Source organism: Cimex lectularius, unplaced genomic scaffold, assembly GCF_000648675.2.
Source record: "Cimex lectularius strain Harlan isolate CLEC.00 unplaced genomic scaffold, Clec_2.1 scaffold382, whole genome shotgun sequence".
Lineage (NCBI taxonomy): Eukaryota > Metazoa > Arthropoda > Insecta > Hemiptera > Cimicidae > Cimex > Cimex lectularius.
The window spans coordinates 215118-239016 of NW_019394216.1; the positions used below are offsets into that span (position 1 = coordinate 215118).

The 23899-nt window shown below is 34.6% G+C and overlaps 1 protein-coding gene across 2 annotated transcripts in view; it reads left to right on the forward strand.

Annotated features, from left to right (window-relative positions):
• The window catches only part of LOC106673231 (alpha-actinin-1-like), a 122540-nt gene that overhangs the window by 41810 nt on the left and 56831 nt on the right, over positions 1–23899 (forward strand). For both annotated transcript variants that reach the window (XM_024230225.1, XM_024230224.1), the window contains exon 2: positions 1713–1812. In XM_024230225.1, coding sequence (XP_024085993.1) covers positions 1722–1812 — 91 coding nt within the window. In that variant the 5' untranslated portion in view covers positions 1713–1721. The remainder of the gene's footprint in view (positions 1–1712; positions 1813–23899) is intronic.

Consider the following 23899-nt stretch of genomic DNA (forward strand, 5'->3'; position numbering starts at 1 on the left):
TCATCTTTTCCATTTTCCCGGGGGAAACAAACGAATTCCATTCATTGTTTTCGTTGCGCAATCCGTGACCCTATCCCGACTGCAAATTGACGACCTGCCGGTCACGAATTATGGCTCGGGCCGGTTCGTATTGCACTCGAGATTTGCACAATCGCAGCCTCGGGACCTGAGATTCAGGTTTTTCACAGACTTACCGATGTACATAGACACTTTTTCGAAACATGATCTGGCAAATTTCTTTAGAACTATTACCAGCATAGGCTGAATAGAACAAGGAATCTATTATGTACAGTTAGATAAAGAATAGCCTTGACATGGACATTGTATCGCACTACAATACGGTTGTTGACCAGAGGCCCTTCCACGCATTTTCCACGACGGCTGCATGAGAATTCGGACAATGACAAACATTGTGCTCTAAATTGGTTTCATAAATAAATAAAACTGTTAAAAAAAGTTCTTTAAATATTCTGTATTTCGGTCTTAAAAAATCAACCAAATTATCAGGCGTTGTAAGTAGCATAAATTAGAATGTGTGGTGTTAAGTGACCGTTAATAAATGATTATTTGGAGTTTGTGAGATAGAAAGTTGAGACGTGGGTTTAGAAAAACATTTTCTTTATCGTATCAACGTTTCGATCTTTATTGAGATCATCTTCAGGACTTGGGATTTATAAATCTATGTCACACCAGACCGCATCTCACGATCTCCAAATAATCATTAACTAACGGTCACTAAACACCACACGGTAATAATACAGCAGAGTCTCATCCGCGCTCTCACTCATCCGGGTTTGCATCACTGAACATCACGAACTCACTAATGAAGAATTAGAAGAACTCATTAAAAAGACAAGAACGGACAATAGAAAAACATGGAGAAATCTTTCGATTAGGTCAAAAGTTGAAAGACAAAATCATAGAATGTGTTAATCCATTAGTGGAACAAAGCATCAACACGGTTGCTGACTCAAGCAATAGACCAGCTCCAACAAAATTTCCAGCAATTGAAAAACCAGACAAAACAGCTAACTATGACAATGTTCTTTGAGAAAGCCGAAAGGGCATAATTCGCTGATCCACTATCTACTTCTATGAAATTTAATTTATCGTTTTTGTAAATTTTGCATATCTGTTGATGTATGTATTTATTGTTTTCTTAAAAAAAACCCTGAAATATGTGTACATAAGTTCATACATAACATTGACAGTTAGGTTATGCGGTTATGCTCAGGCGGTAAGCTGCCTGACCGGTGTGCAGATAGAAGAAAATGTTTCGAAGCAATTCGAGGTGTTTTCTATTATCCGCGGTGATGTCTGATACGTTTCATCCGCGGATAACGAGACTCCACTGCATTTAGGACAGTTTTTCTTTAAAATTTAATTTTTTTTTTAATTTTTCTGAATGGAAGATTTTTGAATTTGAGTAATCACAGAGCAACATCTTGAAAAAGTGATGATCTCACTAAAAACATGTTTCACTACCTACGCCTGGCAAGAAAGCTGGCCTTTCAATTACATTCCCCTTCGTCATTTTTCCTGGCATTAAGTGCCCATTTCAGCCCTCGAGTGCAGCTGAGCCCGTTTAATGAACGCCCTTATGTAAAGGAGCGGCTCTTATTAATCCCTTTAAAGCCGAGTGGTTTTTTTTGTTTTACTCGAAACACCCTTCCCACTCTAGTTGTTTTAACAATTTCTCTTTTATTTTCCAGAAACCTTTGATGGTGTCCAATGGTGTCCGGGCCTTGGACTATATGGCGGAGGCTCAGGGCTCCAGAGGAGGCGGCGACCTCTACCAAGGATGGATATACCGTGAGTGACAGTTCAATAAAACGAAAAAAAAATATTAACGTTGCAAACGATAAAAGATTTGTAATTGCGTCGAATGTGTTCGAGATCGGAGGATTGAACGATTTGTGCGCATGCCGACCACCTTTCGGCTCGTCCCGGCTTCCAGTTGCCGAACTGACTCCATCAAAGAATAATGCCAGACCAGTGTAATTATTAATTAGAAATTCAGCACGATGTAGTTGATAAATGATACACGTTGGTTCTGCTTCTTTTTATTTTCGTTTAAATAACAGATTGCAGACTATTATGGAATTTTTTTTCTGTTTAGACAGTTGGCAAATAAAAACAAAACGTGTGAAAAGTTTGCCTCCTGTACTCTTAATTATCACAGATGTACAAATTCGTCTTTGTAAGTTGACAAGAAACTATGTGTCACTTTGGTAAAAGCTGACTAAGGTCGTTTTATCGACGTATACTTCGGCAAACCATTATTAAAAAACAAAATAAAACTAAGTAGTCAGTATATTTCAACAATAGATTGCATATGCTAAATATATTTTAAGATAGTCACAAAAATGCTTATGCCAGTCAAAAGAAAGATTATTATTATCGGTAGTAGTAGTATGCCTTTTTTATTTACAGAAACATTGTAGAAAAAAAAAGTTTTCACAAAATATAGAAAAACATTCAAGGCGACAACATAATCCGTAGTTGTAGTCGGATTTACTCACACAACATAAAACTTATGTGTTGAATTTATAGTGCATTTGATATAATAATGCAACTTAAGCAAAATGAACATAATATAATAAAGAATTTCAATTGTTCTGTTGATAAACAAGTGCAATATAAATTAATAAACCAAATAACTCTAAAGAACGAAAAATGAAGTTGTTTTTTTAAATTCCGACATAAAGGAGGTGTCACGGATAATTCAACCATTTTACAACTTATCAATATCTTTTTCATACTATTTTCATTTAAAAAATTATGGGTTGTGTCGGGATTTGAACGCAGAAACACTAACGTAGCATTTCACAGTCCTCCAAAGTAATTATGTATTTATGTTTGGTTTTTCGGGTCTTTATAAGTACATACGACACTCAGTAAATAATAGGGAAGGAAAGAGGAGAGAAAGAGAGAGAGAGTGAGATAGATAGATAGAGATAGATAGAGAGAGAAAGAGAAAGGTAGAGAGAAAGGAGAGAGAGAGAGAGCAGACGGAGAGAGGAGAAAGAAAGAGAAAGAAAGAGAAAGAGAAAGGTAGAGAGGAGAGAGAGCAGAAAGAGAAAGAGAAAGGGAGGGAGAGAGAGAGAGAGAGAGGGAGGGAGAGAGGAGAGAGAGACTGAGAGAGAGAGCGAGAGAGAGAGTGAGTGAGAGAGAGAGAGAAGAGAGAGAAGAGAAAGAGAAAGAGAAAGGTAGAGAGAGAGGAGAGAGAGATTGAGAGAGAGAGAGAGAGAGAGAGAGAGAGAGAGTGAGTGAGAGAGAGAGAGAGAGTGAGAGAGAGAGAGAGACTGATGACAGAGCAGACAGAGAGAGAGAGAGAGAGACGAGAGAGAGTGAGAAAGAGAAAGGTAGAGAGGACGAGAGAGAGAGAGAGTGAGAGGGAGAGGGACAGCGATAAATAGATAGAGACAGAGGGAGACATAACGAATTGATGAATGAATGCGGTATTATTACGTGTCGCAGAAATTGGTCAAATACTGACCACATTTACATTCAACGACATAATTTTGTACTGTTACTGTATATAAATCATAATCATCTATAGAACATGAACATCTATTTCAAAACCAACATCAGGTTCTTTTATTTGTGTTTATTGATGTATTGATTATTAGTTTCAACAATCCTGGTAACCATAAGATTTAATTGCTTAATTTTATAATTTAATTTGAAAATATTTTTTGTAATTAATTGGATGTCTAATTTGTATATTGTAACAATTATTTTAGGCCGTTTAAGTTCTTGCAGTGGATTTGCAAACATTTCAAATTTTTCAAGAAACCTAAGCGCCTCAAAGCCCTTATTATATATCCATAAAAATATATGTTTTTGCTACTATGGGACAATTAAATAGAAACGAAATTTACATCGGTGTGAAAGATTTTGAAAGCTAAATCGAATTTCACAGTACTACCTTTTCCCACAGCCAGGTTGCCGTTAGAAAGGTCAATAAGTCAATGAAAAAGTGTCGTGTTTTCTACGATAAAAGAAACATGGTATGCAATATATTGCATGTACTAAGAAAATAAAAGAAACGAAGAGGAACAGGGACAACATGTACTTTCTTTATTAAACGTACAAATAAAAGTGAAAAGTGAAAAAAAAAATATATATTTGCTGGAAAAACAAGTTGTTTAGGGCTTTTCTTCCTTCTTGAATGTCGGTTTACCAAACAAGTTTTACTTTTCCTATTTTGTTTTCGTTCATTGCGTCATTCCTCGCGAGGAGTGTGTTTTCATTCCGTGTTGAATGAATTTGTTGTTTTTCCAAAATTCGCCCTTGTCACCGTGCCTCGGTCGCCTTCGTTTGCCACGGCTACGTCGTAAATTTTACGGATTGCAGAACAGTTTTTTAAACCTTTTTCCAGGGGCAGCAAGATAATCACCTATTTTTTCTCGTGCATTTTGACCTTTCCACCAGCAACGGGATATTTTAAATTCTAAGGATCAGAAATTGTTGGAATGCTATAATCTTTAATATTGGATAAAATGCACTAGTCGCTCCATGGAAGGCCAAGGATCGATGAGAATGTCACTATAAAATTTATGAGTTTACCTCGTAATATAAATTTTGATAATTAAAAATACTCAATAAAGATACATTATTTTTTTGTATTAAGAGAAACGAACAAGAACAGGGACAACTTGTATTTTCTTTATTAAACATACAAATAAAAAAAAATGTTTGTTGGAAAAAACAAGGCGTGCTTTCTTCGATCTAGAATATAGTTGAAGCAAACAAATGTTATTTTCCTGTTTTATTTTCGTTCATTGCGTCATTCCTCCTGTGTTTTCGTCCTGTGTTGAGTCATTTTGTAGTTTTTACAAAATTTGATTGAGTTTTGTTCTTAATCATGTGAAAATTATGTGTTACTGCTTGACATTTAGATACTTTTTATTGTTTTAAACGTAGACATAGTCTACCAAAATATATAAAGTACAGGTTTTCTTTATTTTTACTACTCCCCTAAAGAGAAAACTAGTTATAGTTTAAAACGATGTTCGGCCAAGAGTTTTGTCGATATGAATCGATATTCATTCACGAAGCTCTTGTCCTACTGACATGTTATCACAGAAAGCGGCACACTAAAACTACCTCTAAAGAAACGAAAACACAAGAAAATAAAGTAATGTTCATACAGTCGTTAATTTAATAATTCGATTTTTGAACATTGCCGTTTTATTATAGAAAATAAAGATTGATGTTTACCTGAATTTGGCGTGTTGTTTCCGGTCATTTTGGTTTGCCAATTTTCGTTGTTTTAGTCGTCAGTTTCAGTAGAACACCAACCCACTCCATAAATGACGGGAAAAAAACAAAATAAATGGTCAATCATATTTCAAAACGCAAACCCCTTGAGAAAACATCACAATTATATCCAATTGCAATGCAAATATAGCATAAATATAGCATAAAACAAACTTATACCGGTTTTATCGGTTTATTTAATAAATAAGGTTTTATTATTATTCCATAGTTTTTTTACAAATTTCACATCGCCTTTCAAGAATAATCAGTTTGTTATGGTGATGTGGATGGTTGGACAATTTAGGATTGTTAGGATTAGGACAACCATTATTCCTGCGTAATTTTTGTTCAAATTCACCCTGTTTGTTGTAATAGGATAGATTAAATGAATCGTAAATGAGTCATAAATTTCCCTATTGAAATTGCATAGTGCACGCCTTATTTTAACAACCTTGTGTGGTTTATTGTTAAAAGTCAGCACGCAACCTGGTCACTTTCGCAATTCATACAAATCACAGGTAGTTTTCTTTGTTTTCTAAGTCAATTTAGTCTCAGGAATTTTTGTTAGGATGGATATTGATCCGTTTTTCTACGCTCTTGTAAAGCTTGGATTTTGTTAAAAGTTATAACAATTCTAGAAAGTAGGAAAATGCCAGAAGGACATTTCTCATGAAAATTAAGTTCCTATTGTGGTACGTAATGGTACGCTATTTACGATTGTTTTACATAGTTCTCATTCTATACATTTCAAGGCTACATGCGTGAAATTATTATAGACAAATTTAGTTTAAAAATTAAAAAGAAAATAAGAGCATTAAAAATAAGAAAAAATAAAGCAATTCCTTAGTAAAATGTTATTTGTAAATATGACAATATAACAACAATATAATATAGTTAGATAATAACCAGGCTATAAAAAAAATCATTTTAAAATATTTTTTATGCTTTCCGGGTTGCTATAAACTCCCACATGTCTTACATAAATCATTTATTTATGACAAGAGGCTTCATGATTGTTTATTGTTTTATGGACCACGGAAAAAGAGCAATTTTTGATGTTAATTGTTCGAAAATAGTACTGCGTCACTTTTTGTAAATTATGGTTATACTCTCAGATTTGTTGTTTACAACAAATTTTGAAAGACAAAGTTATGTGAAACTGTTGAAAACTGAAAAACAAAGACCTCTGAAGAGGACTAAGCCATTTAATTTAGTACCGTAGAAACTTCCTGTTAAATTAGATATACTGTGACATTGATGAGTGGACTAAAGTTATTTATTATTTATTTACCTCTAAGTTAATCTTTGTGAAATTAATAGATGGTCTCATTTGACCAGTTTTAATAAGTAAGTGTATTTAAAAAAATATTATATATCGACATCATGGAAAAAAAAAAGAAAATTGAAACTTGCATTTCTTGAATATTATATATGAAATTAGTTATACCTAGTCTTGGTTGAGATAAAAAATCTAGTGTGACGAGCGGGTTTCGAACCCACGAACTTCGGCTCAGGCTGCCTTTAACTACTGAGTCATCTTGACTTCAACCAAGACCTTAAATAAAAAATATAATAAAATAAAATAATTAGTACGGTTATTAGAACTACTATATGGATTATTTCGTTCAATTGTTTAATATTTTCAAAAAATACTAGAGCCGTCAATTTTGGAGGTATTCGAAAGTTGTGATATCCATTGCTCTCATAAAAAATCTAGTTTCAAAATAAAAATTAAAACTTTTGGGTTCCCTTTTGAAATAAATAAAAATAATAATAATTTGACCAAAAATGAAAGGGGGTTTACCATTGGTCACTATTCAATTAATTAAGGTTTTTAAGTTGAGATAAAAAAGTCAGTGTCACGAGCGGGATTCGAACCACGACTTGATACGCCGCTATTCTACCACTTAAGCTATCGTGACTTCGATCCCCTCGGGCACGAACTTCCCATCTTAACCCCACCTTTTGAATTTTCCCTCCTTTTTGCCATATTAGTGCCCGAGGGGATCGAAGTCACGATAGCTCAAGTGGTAGAGTAGCGGAGTATCAAGTCGTGGGTTCGAATCCCGCTCGTGACACTGACTTTTTTATCTCAACTTAAAAACCTTAATTAATTGAATGTTATTAATTGATCACGCGGACCACGAAAAATAGTGAATTTAATTGGTCNGAAAACTTTGTCAAAAGACAAAAACAAACTTTAATGCTCGTGACACTGACTTTTTTATCTCAACTTAAAAACCTTAATTAATTGAATGTTATTAATTGATCAAGCGGACCACGAAAAATAGTGAATTTAATTGGTCACTATCTTGTATTTGTCCACAAAATCGGGAACACCTGCTGGCGCATGATAAAAAAGATACCCTGTATAACAGACATGCACAATGCATTCAAAATTTAAAGGAACATGGTACTCATCAGTATAAGAGGCAAAGGTCCCGGGATCCGCTGGATCACAGCTCAGATGGAAAACTTAAGATAAGTTGGGTAGCATTTCGTAGTGAGGACGTGTGTGAAACTACTTGTGCCGCCATGCCAGTTGTATTTGTTGATTGTTTTGAAATACACAATGTGGTCCTCGGAAAAGACATTATTATTAATTGAAGATTTCAAACTTCACGTTGTTTATGGGATGTCTTATCGGAAGATTATAAAAATTGCTGAAAGAAGAATGGTTGCTCTGAATCTTGTTTCTTGTTTGCATATTTTATCCCGAACCATAAGTAGCAAATTTTCAAAATCCGTGGTGGTTAGCCAGGTAAAATGTCTGAAACCTGAACTATCTTCTAATTTTAATTTTTCCAAATATTTAGTAGAGTTCAAACGAATTTAATTATCCCAGATGAGTCCATTCGAATGGAGGACCTTCTGCTAAAACGTTCCTCGTTCAGTAATGTTTACTGAACAGTTTTCATTTTTTTAATCAAAAATTAAAACTGCACAAGCAGCACATCCGCAGGCCGCTATCTCGTCGAGTTATCGCGGAAACTGGTTTAACTGAGCTGTGCAGGTATGGACGCGTGACAAAGGTTCTAGGTCATTTTGGATTTGTTCCGCAACAGTCTACAGACAAAATCGGCGATTTGTCTATAGACAGTCTCGATTTTGTCTAGGAGTATTAGCCTTAACAGTGATGAGCTTCATGTCAACGCTTAAACCGTTACGGCCACCGACACCCCTATCATGCCAACTATAGATATATTCGTGTGAAACTAGCTGGGCTACATAGCTTTAAACCCAGTGAACATTCGCCCCCGGATATTCACGCCGTTATGGAAACACCTAGTTTTTGTTTTTTCAAAAACACCGATACCCGGAGGGTCGATATGACCTCTGCTGTAGCCAACCCTCGTTAAAAAATTTCAAAAATTAATGGAACGAACATCGATTTATTTTTAAAAAATATTTAAAAGTATTTAAGTACAGTAATACATGAAAAAGAGTTTTCGGATGAAGACCTGATCCGACAAAAAGAAGAGAAAACTAATGAAACTGAGGAAGTTGAAGCGAATACGTGAGCTGGTAAAACACAAGTAAGTCTTTTGGTAGGTGTTTATTTAATTTTTTCTTTCATTTAATATTTTTTATGAAGGCCAAAGCTTTTATTCAAAACAGCTCAGGGAAATTTTAACCTTGAGGGACCAACTTATTCAAAAAGCAATGGACTTGGACCCATCTTTAAATTGATGTTTACAATGGATGTCGAAACCGCTTCAAACCCTTATTTATTTATATTAAAGAAATTAATTATTCGAAGCAGTGAACAATTACCAGTTATTTCTTTCCTTCCACATTAAAAAATACAAATAATGAAAACAACATGTACAAGCACTATTATGTTTTGTATTACATTCACTAATTTCGTGGTCCGCTTGACCAAATAATAGATTACAATTAATTAAGGTTTTTAGTTGAGATGAAAAAAAGTTAATGGCACGAGCGGGATTCGAACCCACGATCTTCGGCTAGATACGCCGCTGCTCTACCACTTGAGCTATCGTGACCAAAAAAGAATTGAAAAATGGCAAAAAGGAGGGAAAACTCATAAGATGGGGTTGAGATAGGAAGTTGATGTCCGAGTGGATCGAGGTCACGATAGCTCAAGTGGTAGAGCAGCGGCGTATCTAGTCGAAGATCGTGGGTTCGAATCCCGCTCGTGCCATTAACTTTTTTCATCTCAACTAAAAACCTTAATTAATTGTTTTGTATTACGTTTAGTTTGAATTTTTTTAAAGTTCTGAATTGTTTCTCAATTTTAGGCGTCATGGAACGTAACCACTTTATAGCATAGGAAAATAGACTGAACATTTGCGAATTTAACGTTCACGGTAATTTTCTGGAACCAAACACCCTCGAATGTTAATGGATTGCTGTACATGATGTCGGAAGCGATATGACTTCATATAAACCGCCGAGTTCTATTTGTTCGACTGTGTTGTGATGACTTTGTAAATAAAAAACGAAGACTTGCGCATGACGGACTGCAATTGAAAACCTCAAATATTCGCGATTGAGGCGATCGTCGTCTGGGGTCCGGCCCGGCAGTCGATCCCTGGTTCTTCGTCGGATGTCCCATGGAAAGTAAAGTTATTTCGCCTCACGTTTTACCGAGCCGTGATTTTGAATTTCGAGGTGCGATGACGTTCGCCCCCACCAAACACAGTTGCCAATGTTTGCGCGGATATGATATGGAAAGATAAAGAAATATTCTTTCAATGACGACTTGCCGGCAATATTTGTCAGTGTTGGTTCGATCCGCACGGGTCGCGTACTCAATATCGTCGGTTTAAAACGGATTTTTTAAAATTATTGACATGGCTGGAAAAGGGCATAGTTACAGGCAGTTATTTTACATGAAATACAGTGCCCTCGGAGGTAAGAGCTGAAAAATTGCTATTTTTTTGCACTGATTAAATTCAACGATTAAATAACAATCAACGAATAATACTGTAAAATACACAGTAATATGAAAACTTTGTCAAAAGACAAAAACAAACTTTAATTTTTGTGTTTAATTTTTTTACATCATTTAATGATTTGTTCTATCGAGTTAGGTTTGTTAGAATTTTTTTAGAATACTTACAGGCAGGGGTTTTTTTCATAATATACAGAGCCCTGGGAGGTAAGAGCTGAAAAAATTTACATCGTTTTTTGCACTGATTAAATAACAATCAACAAATAATACTCTAAAATACACAGTAATATGAAAACTATGTCAAATGACAAAAACAAACTTTAATTCTTGGGTTTAACTGTTTTTTTGACATCATTCAATGATTTGTTCTAACCGAGTTAGGATTTTTTAGAATTTTTTTAGAACACTTACAAGCAGGGGGTTTTTTCATGAAATACAGAGCCCTCGGAGGTAAGAGCTGGAAAATTTTACTCCTTTTTTTGCACCGATTAAATACATGATTAAATAACAATCAACAAATAGTACTATAAAATACACAATAATGTGAAAACTATATCAAATAACAAACACAAACTTTAATTCTTGGTTTAAATTTTTTTTGACATCATTCAATGATTTGTTCTATCGAGTTAGGATTTTTTAGAATTTTTTTTAGCAGGGGGGTTTTACATGAAATACAGAGCCCTCGGAGGTAAGAGCTGGAAAATTTTACACGTTTTTTTGCACCGATTAAATACAATGATTAAATAACAATCAACAAATAATACTCTAAAATACACAGTAATATGAAAACTATGTCAAATGACAAAATCAAACTTTAATTTTTGGGTTTAATTTTTTTTTTGACATTATCCGATTATTTGTTCTATCGAGTTAAGTTTTTTATAAAAAGAAAAACAAAATCCTCTTTAATTATTTTAATTCTACTAAAAACAACGGCTTTGAACTTAAATACAAACAGAATTCTAGTATGATGACGTAATAGTATTAATATACTATACATTTGTAGTTTAGCATTTCAAAGATGTGTTTACAATTAAATGACTGCATTTTTATCTTTAACATGGAATAAATATACAGAGAGTTAATATATGTTTTTTTTTAAATTTTGCCTATTCGTATTTTACATACAGCAAAGTGTTAATAGCATGTAAGTATTAAAACATTTATGTAAAACCTTCGAACCGACGAAGCCTCAAAATCTGTTCGATTGTTCGGCTTCAGACGGATCAATAATTTTATCGGAAGATTACAACAACAAACAAAACAGAAAAAAAACATCAAGGGCATATTTAATTATATAACATGAAAATGGCTATTTCGAAATGTTCAATTATTGGTGGATTCTCTATAAAACAACAAATCAAATCTATTATTAATCATATAACAACACATATAGATTTAAATATTGACATAAATATCACAAACGGTTTTAACATTTTGTATTGTTATTGATGCAAGGTGGCATTGTTTTCGGTTGATCGATTACCTTGGGATTGTTTAATTTTTTACAAGCTGGCTGTAAAAATAACGCTTAGACATTGTTTTCATGCCATTCTTTTGATGAATACCCGTTGACCTCAAAATAAACAGACTCAAATATGAAATATTTCTTTTAAAATAGCATATAGTCCAATAAATAGTGGTTACCGTTAAAATTTTGTTTTAAATATTTCTAGAATTTTAGTAGTACTAGTTACTTTAGTAACATTTAAAAATTTAATTACAACATGTACAACACAAATTGCATACATATACAGAATGCAAATTTAATTAGTTGAATAATTAATAATGTTTTTCAATAGTGACTGTGTATGGTTGAGAGAAGTGGACGTCATTCTTCTTTATAAGGAGTCGAATAGCGTTAATCTATTTGTGTGTGCTTAACCCTAGTTTATGCTAGTTTGACCAGTTGTCAATGATAAGAGCTGATTTCTGAATTCTAATAAAGCTAGTCAAACAGTTGTAGAATTACAATTTTTTAAGTGATCTCTACAAATCAAGGCCTGACACGCCAAGCTTTTTTAAAATTTAATTTGTCAACTCTTCATTCAAAAATTTACTTTTATGCTGTGACCCCTTGTGTTGTGAATAAAAACCATTTAGGCCGACATTCTTATGGAAAAGTCCACATCCCCAGTTCACAGGGTAACATGCCCGGCTCGTCCGTCCGTCCCACACGAACCAGCCCCAACATGGCCTAGACCCCAGACGACTACGCGGCCTTATCTGCTATGTAGATACGACCCGTAAATGCCGTGCCCAGTTCTCAAACGCGCAAATGTGGAAAATGAAGATTTTTCCCTTTTCTTGCCTCAACAAAGTATTCTTGTAACTTAAGTAACGAAGTAAACTTGTACGTTCTTGCCTTACTAAATACTTTGAGCAATAAGGATCGCTAATATTTCCCCCGAAGGGTCGTACATATTTTGACACTTCTCTAAATGTTTTCTTCCTGTTCCTTATTAAATTCTCTTTGGGGGTCTTAAAAAGCCTACTCCATGTCTCTGTCTTTCTTACGTCCATTGGTAAAGATAAGGTAAAGATAATTGGAAAATTCCGTACATATCCGCCCAGAATATTTTCTCAATTAAATCGGGAGGGTAAGACGTATAATCCGTAAGTTCGTAGCATTGAATCTTATTACTAAACTTTCTGTAAAATGTATAGTTCATTAACTGAAGATAAAAAGGATGCTGCCATATTTGGGACTTTTTCTTTTGCCCGATATGTGAGCACTTTTTCGGTTGAGAAACGTACATTTGTAAATAATGGGTTATTTTTTTAAAAGTAAAATTTGGTTAACCAATTTAATGCCAGTTTTCACGTTAAATATTTGGACTAATATTTGAGGAAGACAGCCAAGTACACGGCTCAACAATTCATTTTGGAAAGTAGTGATTTGTTTGAGGATAGAATTGGAGGCATGATCATTAAAAAAACCGATCCCAAATCTACTATTGACATAATCGCTGATCTTTAAAATAGGAGACCTGTAACAAGGTCAGCAGCTCAGCACACATTTCCTATTGATGGAACTTGTTTATAAATTCATTATTTTTTGTGGTCCGCTTGACCAATTAATATCATTCAATTAATTAAGGTTTTAAGTTGAGATAAAAGAGTCAGTGTCACGAGCGGGATTCGAACCCACGACCTTCGGCTTGATACGCCGCTACTCTACCACTTGAGCTATCGTGACCTCGATCCCCTCGGGCACTAACTTCCCATCTCAACCCCACCTTTTGAATTTTCCCTCCTTTTTGCCACTTGTCGCCGAGGACCAAATAGATTACACGACATTTGAAAAATGGCAAAAAGGAAGGTAAATTCAAAAGGTGGGGTTGAGATGGGAAGTTAGTGCCCGAGGGGATCGAAGTCACGATAGCTCAAGTGGTAGAGTAGCGGCGTATCAAGCCGAAGGTCGTGGGTTCGAATCCCGCTCGTGACACTGACTTTATCTCAACTTAAAACCTTAATTTATTGGATCTTATTTACAAAATTTATACTTTGAAAAGAAATCTAACTTTATTGATTTTTATGTAAGGTTTTGGCTGAAATGAAAAAGTTATTGTCAAGAGCGGGATTCGAACCCTCACCTTCTTTCTTACCTCAAAGTCACGATAGCTCAAGTGGTTTGAGCCGATCTACGGAAAACAATGCCACCTTGCAGCAGTAACAAAATGCAAAATGTTAAAACCGTTTGTCATATTTCAATCTATATTTGTATTGTTATATGATTAATAATTATTAATAAATTTGATTGGTTGTTTTATAGAGAATCCACCAATAGTTTAACATTTCGAAATAGGCATTTTCAATTTATATAATTAAATATGCCCTTGATGTTTTTTTTTCTGTTTTGAGCCGAGGTCGTGGGTTCGAATCCCACTCGTGACACTAACTTTTTCATTCAGCCAATACCTTACATAAAAATTTTAATTAATTTAAAGAAGTAATTTGCTCAATCAGACCACTAAATATAATGGATTTATTGATTTTTATTAACAACAGCTTATACAAAATTTAACGAATAAACTATTGTTAAAAAAAGCAGCTTAAAGCAGCAACTCTTTGATATTTAAAGTATTGGCCATAATTTTCTTCATATTAAAAACCCTTTTTCTCTGTTCCACCAAGATTTGCTGACTATACAACTTTTTGGTTTAGATTTAAACAATTTCCCACCATTTACTATATCGTTGAGTATACAGCTCAGAGTCAATATCACTATCTGAAACATGCTCCAAGCGAAAAACACCTTCGTGTTTGGTATCCGTCCAATCGCTTCAGCTTTATATGTGTATTTATATTGGAAGAGAGACATTATATTCAAAACATTTCTACGAATCATAATCACCCAGCTTTCGTGTCATTTTGGTCCTGCAGAAGTATACTATCTATGCTTATTTTGCTTCTAATTTGTGCGTTATCCTTATAGGTTCAATTAACGAAACCATCTTTATACTCCTAGGAACATGTGTGGCTTGATGAAGGTCGTGTAATTATTTTTGCATTTATTTTTGTCTTATCTTCGTACGGAGGAAATGATATTTGATTTATCTTCATCGTGTTTGACCCCCATCTTAAAGAATGTGTTTCAAATGAACCTTTTCTAAAGATTATAGAAAAGTGTAGCGTATGTTCGATCTTGTTTTTGCCCTCAAAACTGATCTAAACCATGTCAAACATTCGTATCAAAATTCTTTAATAAAAATTTAATTAACTGATGAGTTTGTTATGTGCATCCATTTTTAATCGAAATTTATTTCAAATTTATGTATGTAAGGAAACCGCACATTTACGACGAACATTATCGGATTTTGTGAAAATACGAGACTCCTAGGCAAGGTCGAACTAGTAGCAAGGTCTTAAATGAAAATGACTGGTTGTGTAATATCGTTCAGTGGTGGAATCTACCTACAATTCACTCGGATAACACTTTGAGAGGTTTCAAACCGTATTTGTACCCTCTTTTTATTTTTTAAAACAATGAGTAAACAATAATATGCAACATGCATGATATAACGTCTTTTATCTTGAAAGGATGGTGGAAAAGGAAATTAAAAAAAAGTTTTGCCTGATAAGCAAAATTATATTCTAAGATTCAAAGAACGCCTTTAAAAATCAATATTGACTCTGATATTTTTATGTAAATGTAAGCCATTGTTTTGTGATTGAAGTAAAATACTATAGGTGAAAGAGTAAATGCTTGGGTGCATATCCTAGACGTAGCTTTTGATAGGGCCTTTATAGATTTAAACGCTTCCTTCCTACTCCTTATTAGGTTATATTGAAATCCTATCTATCCTATCCGACATCTGCTTTAAAGTGAGGTGCGGCAACGAATTTTCGGAAATCAGAAGGATAAAAGCCGGCGCCCCTCAAGGGAGCGTTCTGGGTCCTGTCCTTAATATAAATTATACTGCTGACCTACCTATATATCATAATACAATCATCACCACCTGCTCAGACGATATCGCAATTTTGTCCTCTAACTCGAATCCTAACCAAGCTACCTCCAACACCTAAGAACATTTTGAGCTGATCGAAGACTGCTGCAAAAAGTAGAGAACAAGAGTGAATGAAAAATGTGTTCAGTGTACGTTCACAGTTTTGTCCTTCAATTGTACATCAACAACAAAGAGACACCGACTTCCATTCTAGTCAAATACTTAGGACAAAACCTAGAGAGCAGACTGACCATCCCTACACAAGACTTAAGACACTACATTTTAATAAAAGATTTGGACAACTACGTTGAAGACATTTAGGACTGAAATCCGTCTTCACCGTCAACACTAAACTAACCTTATACAAGACTTCACTACGACACGGTGGACATACGGATTGGAACTGCTAATCCATCCAACATACAGCGCATCCAATCCTTCCAATCCAAAGTCCTCAGACAAATTGTCAATTTCCTTACTACTTCACTAACCTATCTGACTACCTCAACGATCTGATCTGTTCCGATTGCCAAAATTTCACACCACTCTCGATCTCGTGCCCTTTCTGCACAATCCAATCCCGAGAACCCGGCACTTCGCCTTCGACGGCAATCGACGATGGCCTCAAGACCGTAGTGTGCCAGCAGTGTATGGTTTCTTGTGGCCTCCGGATGCAGCGTTGGCGTTGGCATTAGTGTTAGTGCTGTGACGGTGTGAAAAAAGTTCTCAACATTAGCATATGATTTTTTTGTACAACGACTTTATTTTCCCCGGTCTTTAGTTCTTGTTTTCATGTTTCTCATAAATTATGCTTTAATATGTTTCTATATATCATTCATTTGGTCTGAACCTTATGACGCAGGCAAAAATACAGAAAAAAAGGGTAGCAAATGTAATAAGCAGATATAATGTGGAAAGTAAAGAAAATATTATGACAGACATACAGTGAACGAGTTATAAACAAGTGTTTAAAGCTCATGATTTTCGAAATTTTTTTAAATTCAATCTATGGTCGAATATTTCATTTTCATTTTTTTGGGAAAAACGACTAGAAAATAGTTATGAAGAACTGAATTGCAAGCACGATTAACTTGAATATACTTTTAAGCTCCAATAAAATCAGGATCCCAGTGTTGCATGTCCTGATTTAGTAAAAAAAAAATTGATTAGGAATCCGTGGATTTTCTCGTTTTGCTGTCGTGCTTTCGGACTAAATAGCTTCTTGAATGTCCAAAGCTCGTTTCAGCAAGACAACTAGATTATTTTAAACCTAGCGTTAGCTATTAGAACATCGTAGGTTGTAAATTAAGAATTTAGTAAATTATTAGACATCGTTCCAATTAATACTTCTTGGGTAATGTTTAATGATGGTTTGAAAGCTGAAGCATACTGATGAGATTCGTTTGGATAAATCTTGTTCACAAATATTTTCTCAGATTTAACTTGCAGGATGTTAAGTCTGACTTTCACTACTTGTATTTATAGGATTTGCCTAGATCAACAAATTGTTAAGAAATGAAAGTTAGTTTAAATAGTTTATTTAATACCAGGAGATAATGGCCGAAACATTGAGGCCTAGATGATCTGCTCTTATGGGTTGCTTGTCGATATTTTATTGAATTTTTTTTCAAATTGAACTCTATTAATAAAATGGCAAGTACAGAAACGATCTAAAAGATAACTATCAAATATTGAAGTTTGAAGAAGAAATTAATGTATAAAATTGGTGCTTATTGATCTTCTGATTAGTTTCCTTCGCTTGTTTTATCTTGATAAAATTTAATTTCTTGATCTTTCACTATTAAGAAACTTATAGAATGAAAAGAAAAAATCCATGAGAGCTGATTTATAGGAAAACCTGGTAGAATTTTACAGAATTGAGGTCCATGAGGGTAGCAGCAGGTCTGTAAATGTTAAAATAACGGGCAAGTATTGAAATTTTATTCGTTGTGAAAGATCTAGTGATGAATTTATTTCTTTTTCGTGTCATAAATTAAACATAATTTATTATCTAAGAAATGTTATAAAATAGCTAGGATGAAAAAATCAATAACAAAGAATTGAAAATCCAAACATTGTCGAAGCCAGAATTTAAATTTTGACTGTTGCTAAAAATCTTATGATGGGTTACTTTCTTTTCTCGTGTTTAGTGCTGATTAAGCCAAAATCTTGAATGTAGGATATTTTGATTAGTCAATGTTTTATAGCAATTCGTGCACGTTTCTGATTTTCAATCTGATAAGAGAAGAAACAATCTAATAAAATTTGAACTTGAAATTGTTTGTGCTACTAGGTGAATATCAACATTTTATAAATAATTAATAACATATTTATGTATGAATACTGTGGCTTGAAATTGACTGAAACAAGTATATAATTATACCAACAAATAGTATTTATTTCTACAACAAAATTTTATTTTCTATAATGGTAATTGTCCAATCAGACGCAATTTTACACCCCAAGGCTTAAATTGTCTTTGCACGTAATTGTCTATTTTAAATATAGACGTGGTTTATTTAGAACGAATTGATTATTTTATATCAATACGGGCCTGAGATAGTGGTGTGGTGATGGCACGCGATTTAATAGCGTTCGAAGGCTAAGGAATGGGATTCTAGGAGACAAAGAGAAAAGGGAAACAATGTTAAGTGTCACTGTTTAAATATTTAATCGAATAAACCACCTTTGTATTTTTCCCTTGCGATAAACAAATGAATTTCTGACAGTTTCTGATAATCATAAATTCCAGAATTAATTTGGAATTGAACAAACGCAACATTTAATCATTGTTAGCTTTTAGGTACTCGAGATAAGATTTTTTTTACAATAAATTGTTCTTTTGATTTTTGAATCATTAGTGTAATATAGGTTATTGTAGGCAGATAAGAACTACAATATGGTCTATCAATCAAAAACAAATTTTCATTTTTTTCCTCTAATGCGCGTTATTAAAGGAACATAAAACCGTGATAAAATATAGAATAAACAGTATAATCTTTCTCTTTCTTCGAATTCCAATTTATTACATGAAATTTCGTTCTTATTACATGAATGCGGTAGCAACATTAAAACCTTAATGTGATTATCTAACTGATAAAAAAGTAAGTATATATATATAATTTTTTAAATAAATTAATACAAATAGTAATTTAAAAAAATTATATAGATAGGGATAGGGATAAGATAGGCGGCCACAAGGCGTTCCACACCTCGACCTGTGTATATTGCGCTCCTCTGATTTTTACCACTCACCGGTTACCAATCAGCCTCCAAAGCTTTCCCAGCGGCTCCTTGGTGTAGTATCTTGCTTGTGGTGTTTCTTGTCTCAGTTGCACGAACCTGCACCTTCAATAGATCTTCACAGAAACATATAATGTTTTCTGCAGTCTCCTCCTCTTCCTGGCAGTAGCTGCACAGTAGTTCTTCTGTCTAGTCCTATCCGGTGCATGTGTCTTCTTAAGTGGCAGTGCCCTGTCAGGAGTCCAATCAGAATCCTGGTTCGGTTGAGGTTGCCATATAGTAATGTTTTTTTCAGTTTTGCGGATGGTCCTTCTATGAGTCTCTTCGCGTGCCTCATACCTGTGGTATTATTTCACCAGGTGTTGGACTCATTAAGGATCCATTTTGAAATGTATCCTCTTTTATGGATAATGGTAAAAATACAAGTTAAAATTTGATTTTATACTCAACTCATACTAATGTTTCCATTTGAAAAATTCAAATTAGAAGATTCCATTCGTGATGCTTCGTTTTGATAAATTAATTAAGTTTTGATTAATATCCATAGGGATAGGGATAAAAGAGGCGGCCCCAAGGCGTTCCGCATTTCGACCTGAGTATATTGCGCTCCTCTAGTTTTTAGAACTCACAGGCCAGCTTCAGTTTGATCAACCTCCAAAGCCTTGCCAGCTGATTCTTAGTAAAGAATTTTGCTTGCGTCTTTCTCTCTTCTATTTGCGAAAATCTATCCTTCACAAAACATAAAACGCTGGCAGGAACTCCACAGTATTTCTTCTGTCTACTCCTATCCGGTGCATGTGTCCTCTTATGTGGCAGTGCCCTGTCAGGAGTCCAACCAGAATCCTGGTTCGGTTGCGGTTGCCTTCCAGTTGTTTTTTTCAGTTTTGCGGATGGTCCTCCTATAAATCTCTTCGCATGCCTCACACCTGTGATATTATTCCACCAGGTTTTGGACTCATTAAGGATCCATTTTAAAATGTATCCTTTTTTGTGGTAGACTGCTAAGCAACAGTAGGGTTCAGGGCCCAAAGAATTTATGTTGGCCCCCTTTCTGGCCAACATGCCAACCTTTATAATTCATGTTGGCCTCTATGCCCCGAATGTCCAGGGACTCATGCCAGGGTCAGGTCCTTAGTATCCCTCAGAGCCTCCATGCAGTTCCAAACACTCTTTGCCTTTGCCTCGCATGATGCTAGGTCCTAAGTACTGCCTGGCTATGAAAGAAAATGGCTATCTTCCGGGAATGTATTCCTAGATTTTTTATTTCTCTGTTGTTGTAGCGATTGTTCAATCGCTATGATTTCAGACTGGAAAACTAGCATATTTAGCTAAGTTTACCGTCAGTTCGTTCTTTGGGTTCATCCCGAAGACTAGCTCCCGTACCCTTATCGGTTTTGGAGCCGACATAACAGTACGAGTTTGCCTTTAGCGGTAAAAAAAAAACCTATTCTTCCTAATAGGGTCAGGCGAAAGTTGTCTCTTTTAAAATATATTGTTTTGCATTGTTGACCTTTTTTAATTTATATCGTATGATAAAAAATGGAGACATCAATTTTTCATCTTATCAGTCTACGTTTTTGAAATTCCTCTACTACCCAGAGCCGGTGGAAAGTTTTAAGCTTATTGGTGGACATTTCTTCAATAATTTTAAAATGTGATTTAAGAGTTAAATTGCATCATTTTGGTAGTTTATCCTCGAAGGGTTGGTCTGTCTGATCTTCAATGGGCCTGTGGCCAACCCAGCAGACCGAAATAATCGGGAACGACCAAATTCCAAGTCATTCGACAGACCAAGTGAAGAAATCTGACAACTTTCATGATTGTTTGAGTATTTGAGTTTTTCTATTTTTATCACTAAACTAAAATACCATAGTTTTATGTTCTGCTTTAAAAAAATCTCGTTTATTTGTTTTGCCAATTAGGATACTCAAATTGGAAAGTTCAATCATTATTTGGAATCCCTGGAATAAAAATTCTTGCAGATTTTTCTTCCAATTCTAAATAATTCTGTCCAACGATCATATTAGCCAGGAAATTATAAAGTAAGGATGATGGATACTGTGCCGAATATATTAATGAATTATGATCAATTTATTCTTCCCTTCAACCCTTGATATTTTCTCAATTTAACCCTACAAAAGGTGACATTTTATACAATAAAAACCCTCTCTAGATTCGATATGGCTTATAATAATTTATTTAGAAAATTCATTATACGCAGAAGATTTTTGGAAAAGGTATGAAACGATTCACAAGGTGCATTTCCATTCGTGACAGTAGTTTGATCATTGCTGATTTCTTTTGGGGGGAAACCATCTTTGTTTCTCTCAATTTCATTATCCTTGGCTTTATGCATACGTGTATTATATTTTAATATATATTCTCTCGCGGCTATCCAATTAAAAAAAAATGCTGCCAAAATAATCATTGCTGACGAGGATTTAATGGAATGTTCAAATTTGTCAAGGTCTTGTTTTTCGAATTTTACCTTGGGCAAAGATTAATCTAATTTTAATGCCCCTATTAAGAAAATTTCTAACATATCACGCACGCTATTTTTTGACTGATATACGTGCGTATGTGATATACGTAGTTGTAGGTGTGGGAGTGTTTCTCCTTAATTAAAACGGATCATAAGTGATTTTTTGACTTGTGATATCAAAATTTTCCCACATGGCGTACCACACGTCAACAATTCCTCTTTGCACTTATAACCAAGAATTTCGTTGAACATTAACAAGCTATAAAAGTGATGAAGCAGCGAAATCCGAGGATACATCTCGGAGGGGTGTAAATAGTCACGATAAGCTGTTGCCGACGGCCACAATCACTGCAATAAGCAAAACCCTGTATATAACATGGACTGGAGTCCGTTTAAAATAGGAGTAGAGCTTTTAAACAAAGCGCGGATTGAACCTTGAGCTTTTTCAAATTGATCAAACCATAAATCCCAAGTTGTTCCAAACAAAACAACAGCCGCGTTATTGACGGATCAATTATTTTCAATAACCTTTAAGGAACCGTGGAAATAGCGTGTTTGACTTTTTCACGCTACACCTTGAAAGTTTCAAACTAATCAGAAGATGAAATGACCGAATCCTTCAACTCATCATGAAGATTAATTATCATGACCAAAACAAAAAAATCTTTATAAAGTTTCAAAAATTCCACAAAGTTTAGTATATAATAAAAAGGTGTAATGTTTTGAGGAATGGGATAACCATGGGCGATGTAAATTATAGGATAAATCATTCAATTTTTTACCTCTACTGTGTAATGATAAAACGAGGGATGGAAATCCTTTCTGAAATTGGAAGATGATGGATTTAAAATTATATGGTTTCGGCGAACGGTATCCCTATCAGCAGTTTGATCATTCATACTGGTCCGCCTATACTCGCCGATTTTAATTTAATTTTTTTTCGAATTTGGATACGTCCATCAAATAATTTTACACATTCCCTCCACTCTTGATTTTTTTTCAAAATTTGTATATGTATGCAGGATGAGTATACTTATTAGGTATTATTCTGGAATCGTAAATGGATCGCCTGGAAATATTCTGCTGATCATTGAGAGTTCACACAATATTGAAGATTTCTAAATCATGGTTGATTTTTTTCAACTTGATTTTCAACAACTATATTTTGTGCGTTTATAGGATATTAAAAAAACTAACAAATACTTTTTTTAAATAGAAGAAGGATTGCAAATGAATGTAACACACTTTCCAAAACGAGCATGAACAATCGTGACAACTTATGTTATACACGTACTTCATAGTCAGTTGATCATGAACGACTGCCTTTCCGTCAAAATGACACGTTCAACACATGAAAAATACTATCAAACGGAGCTCTTGTTTTTACAATTTCCCGCCTCGTGCACTTGCAGAATGTTTCCAAACTTTAAAAGCCAACGTTAAAACCTTGTTCGAAACCCCATCTTATCTATTCGAGATCGCATTTTTTTAAAATACATTTGTTTTCTTTTTGATAAAAACGGCTGAAAACGGGGCCCGATAACTCCTATCTCGGCCCTAACCTAATTGTTTTATGGCGTCGAACCTTCTTTCCGACTGCACCGTTTCCTCTTTTATCTCCCTTTCTGAGAGAAAGTGTCGTCGGAAATTTCTACTATGTCATTCCCAGTTTCAAATCTATTCGCTAATATTATTAGTTTATTAATAAATATTTCCTTGTTTTCTCCTAACGATAAATCGGTTTGCCTTTCGATTAGACAAGTGGTACTTGACGGTTTTTCAATCTAACTGTCATATTTATATTCATTACAGATAAACTTATTTGTTTAGTACTGTATTTGCCAATTACTGTCGCGCTCAATACAACACAACTGTGGTCCTTCGATAGGATAAAATGAACAACCCAGACCATTCATTGGAACAAGTATAAGGAAAATAAGTAAAAAATTGAGTTGGGGCAAGTTGCCCCATAGATAAAAGGAAAGGCAAAAAAATCACGGTTTTCAGGCGTCCTTTCAGCCATGCGGTCTCTTAAGTTTTTTCGGCCTTTCCTTTCTTCTACGGGCAATTTGTCCCAACCCAGTTTTAATAAGGCTGACGTTATCCTTGTATATGCGATTTTCCGGTGTCTCCGCTATTGTTCATCGGCCCATAGTTTTATGTATAATTTTGTCATGAACCGTATTGATTGCTCGTTGTCATATCTCGAAATTATAAGCTTGGAATGCTGAAAATGGGCTTTATTGCTCGCAAAGTTCACCCCTAAATAAATAAACTAGGAATTCCTGGTTTCTTTCATCCTTAATATTCTATCGCGCCTTGGACTTAACTTTGAATAGTAATTATTCAGAAATCGTGAGATGCGTTCTGGTGTGATGTAGGTTTCAGAAAAAACATTTTCTTTATCGTGCCAACGTTTCGATCTTTATTGAGATCATCTTCAGGGCCTGGGATTTACAAACATTGTTTACATTTAACTAGACATTTAATTTAGAATGTGGAAAAGTGAATTTATACAATGCAAAATATATTTTTTAT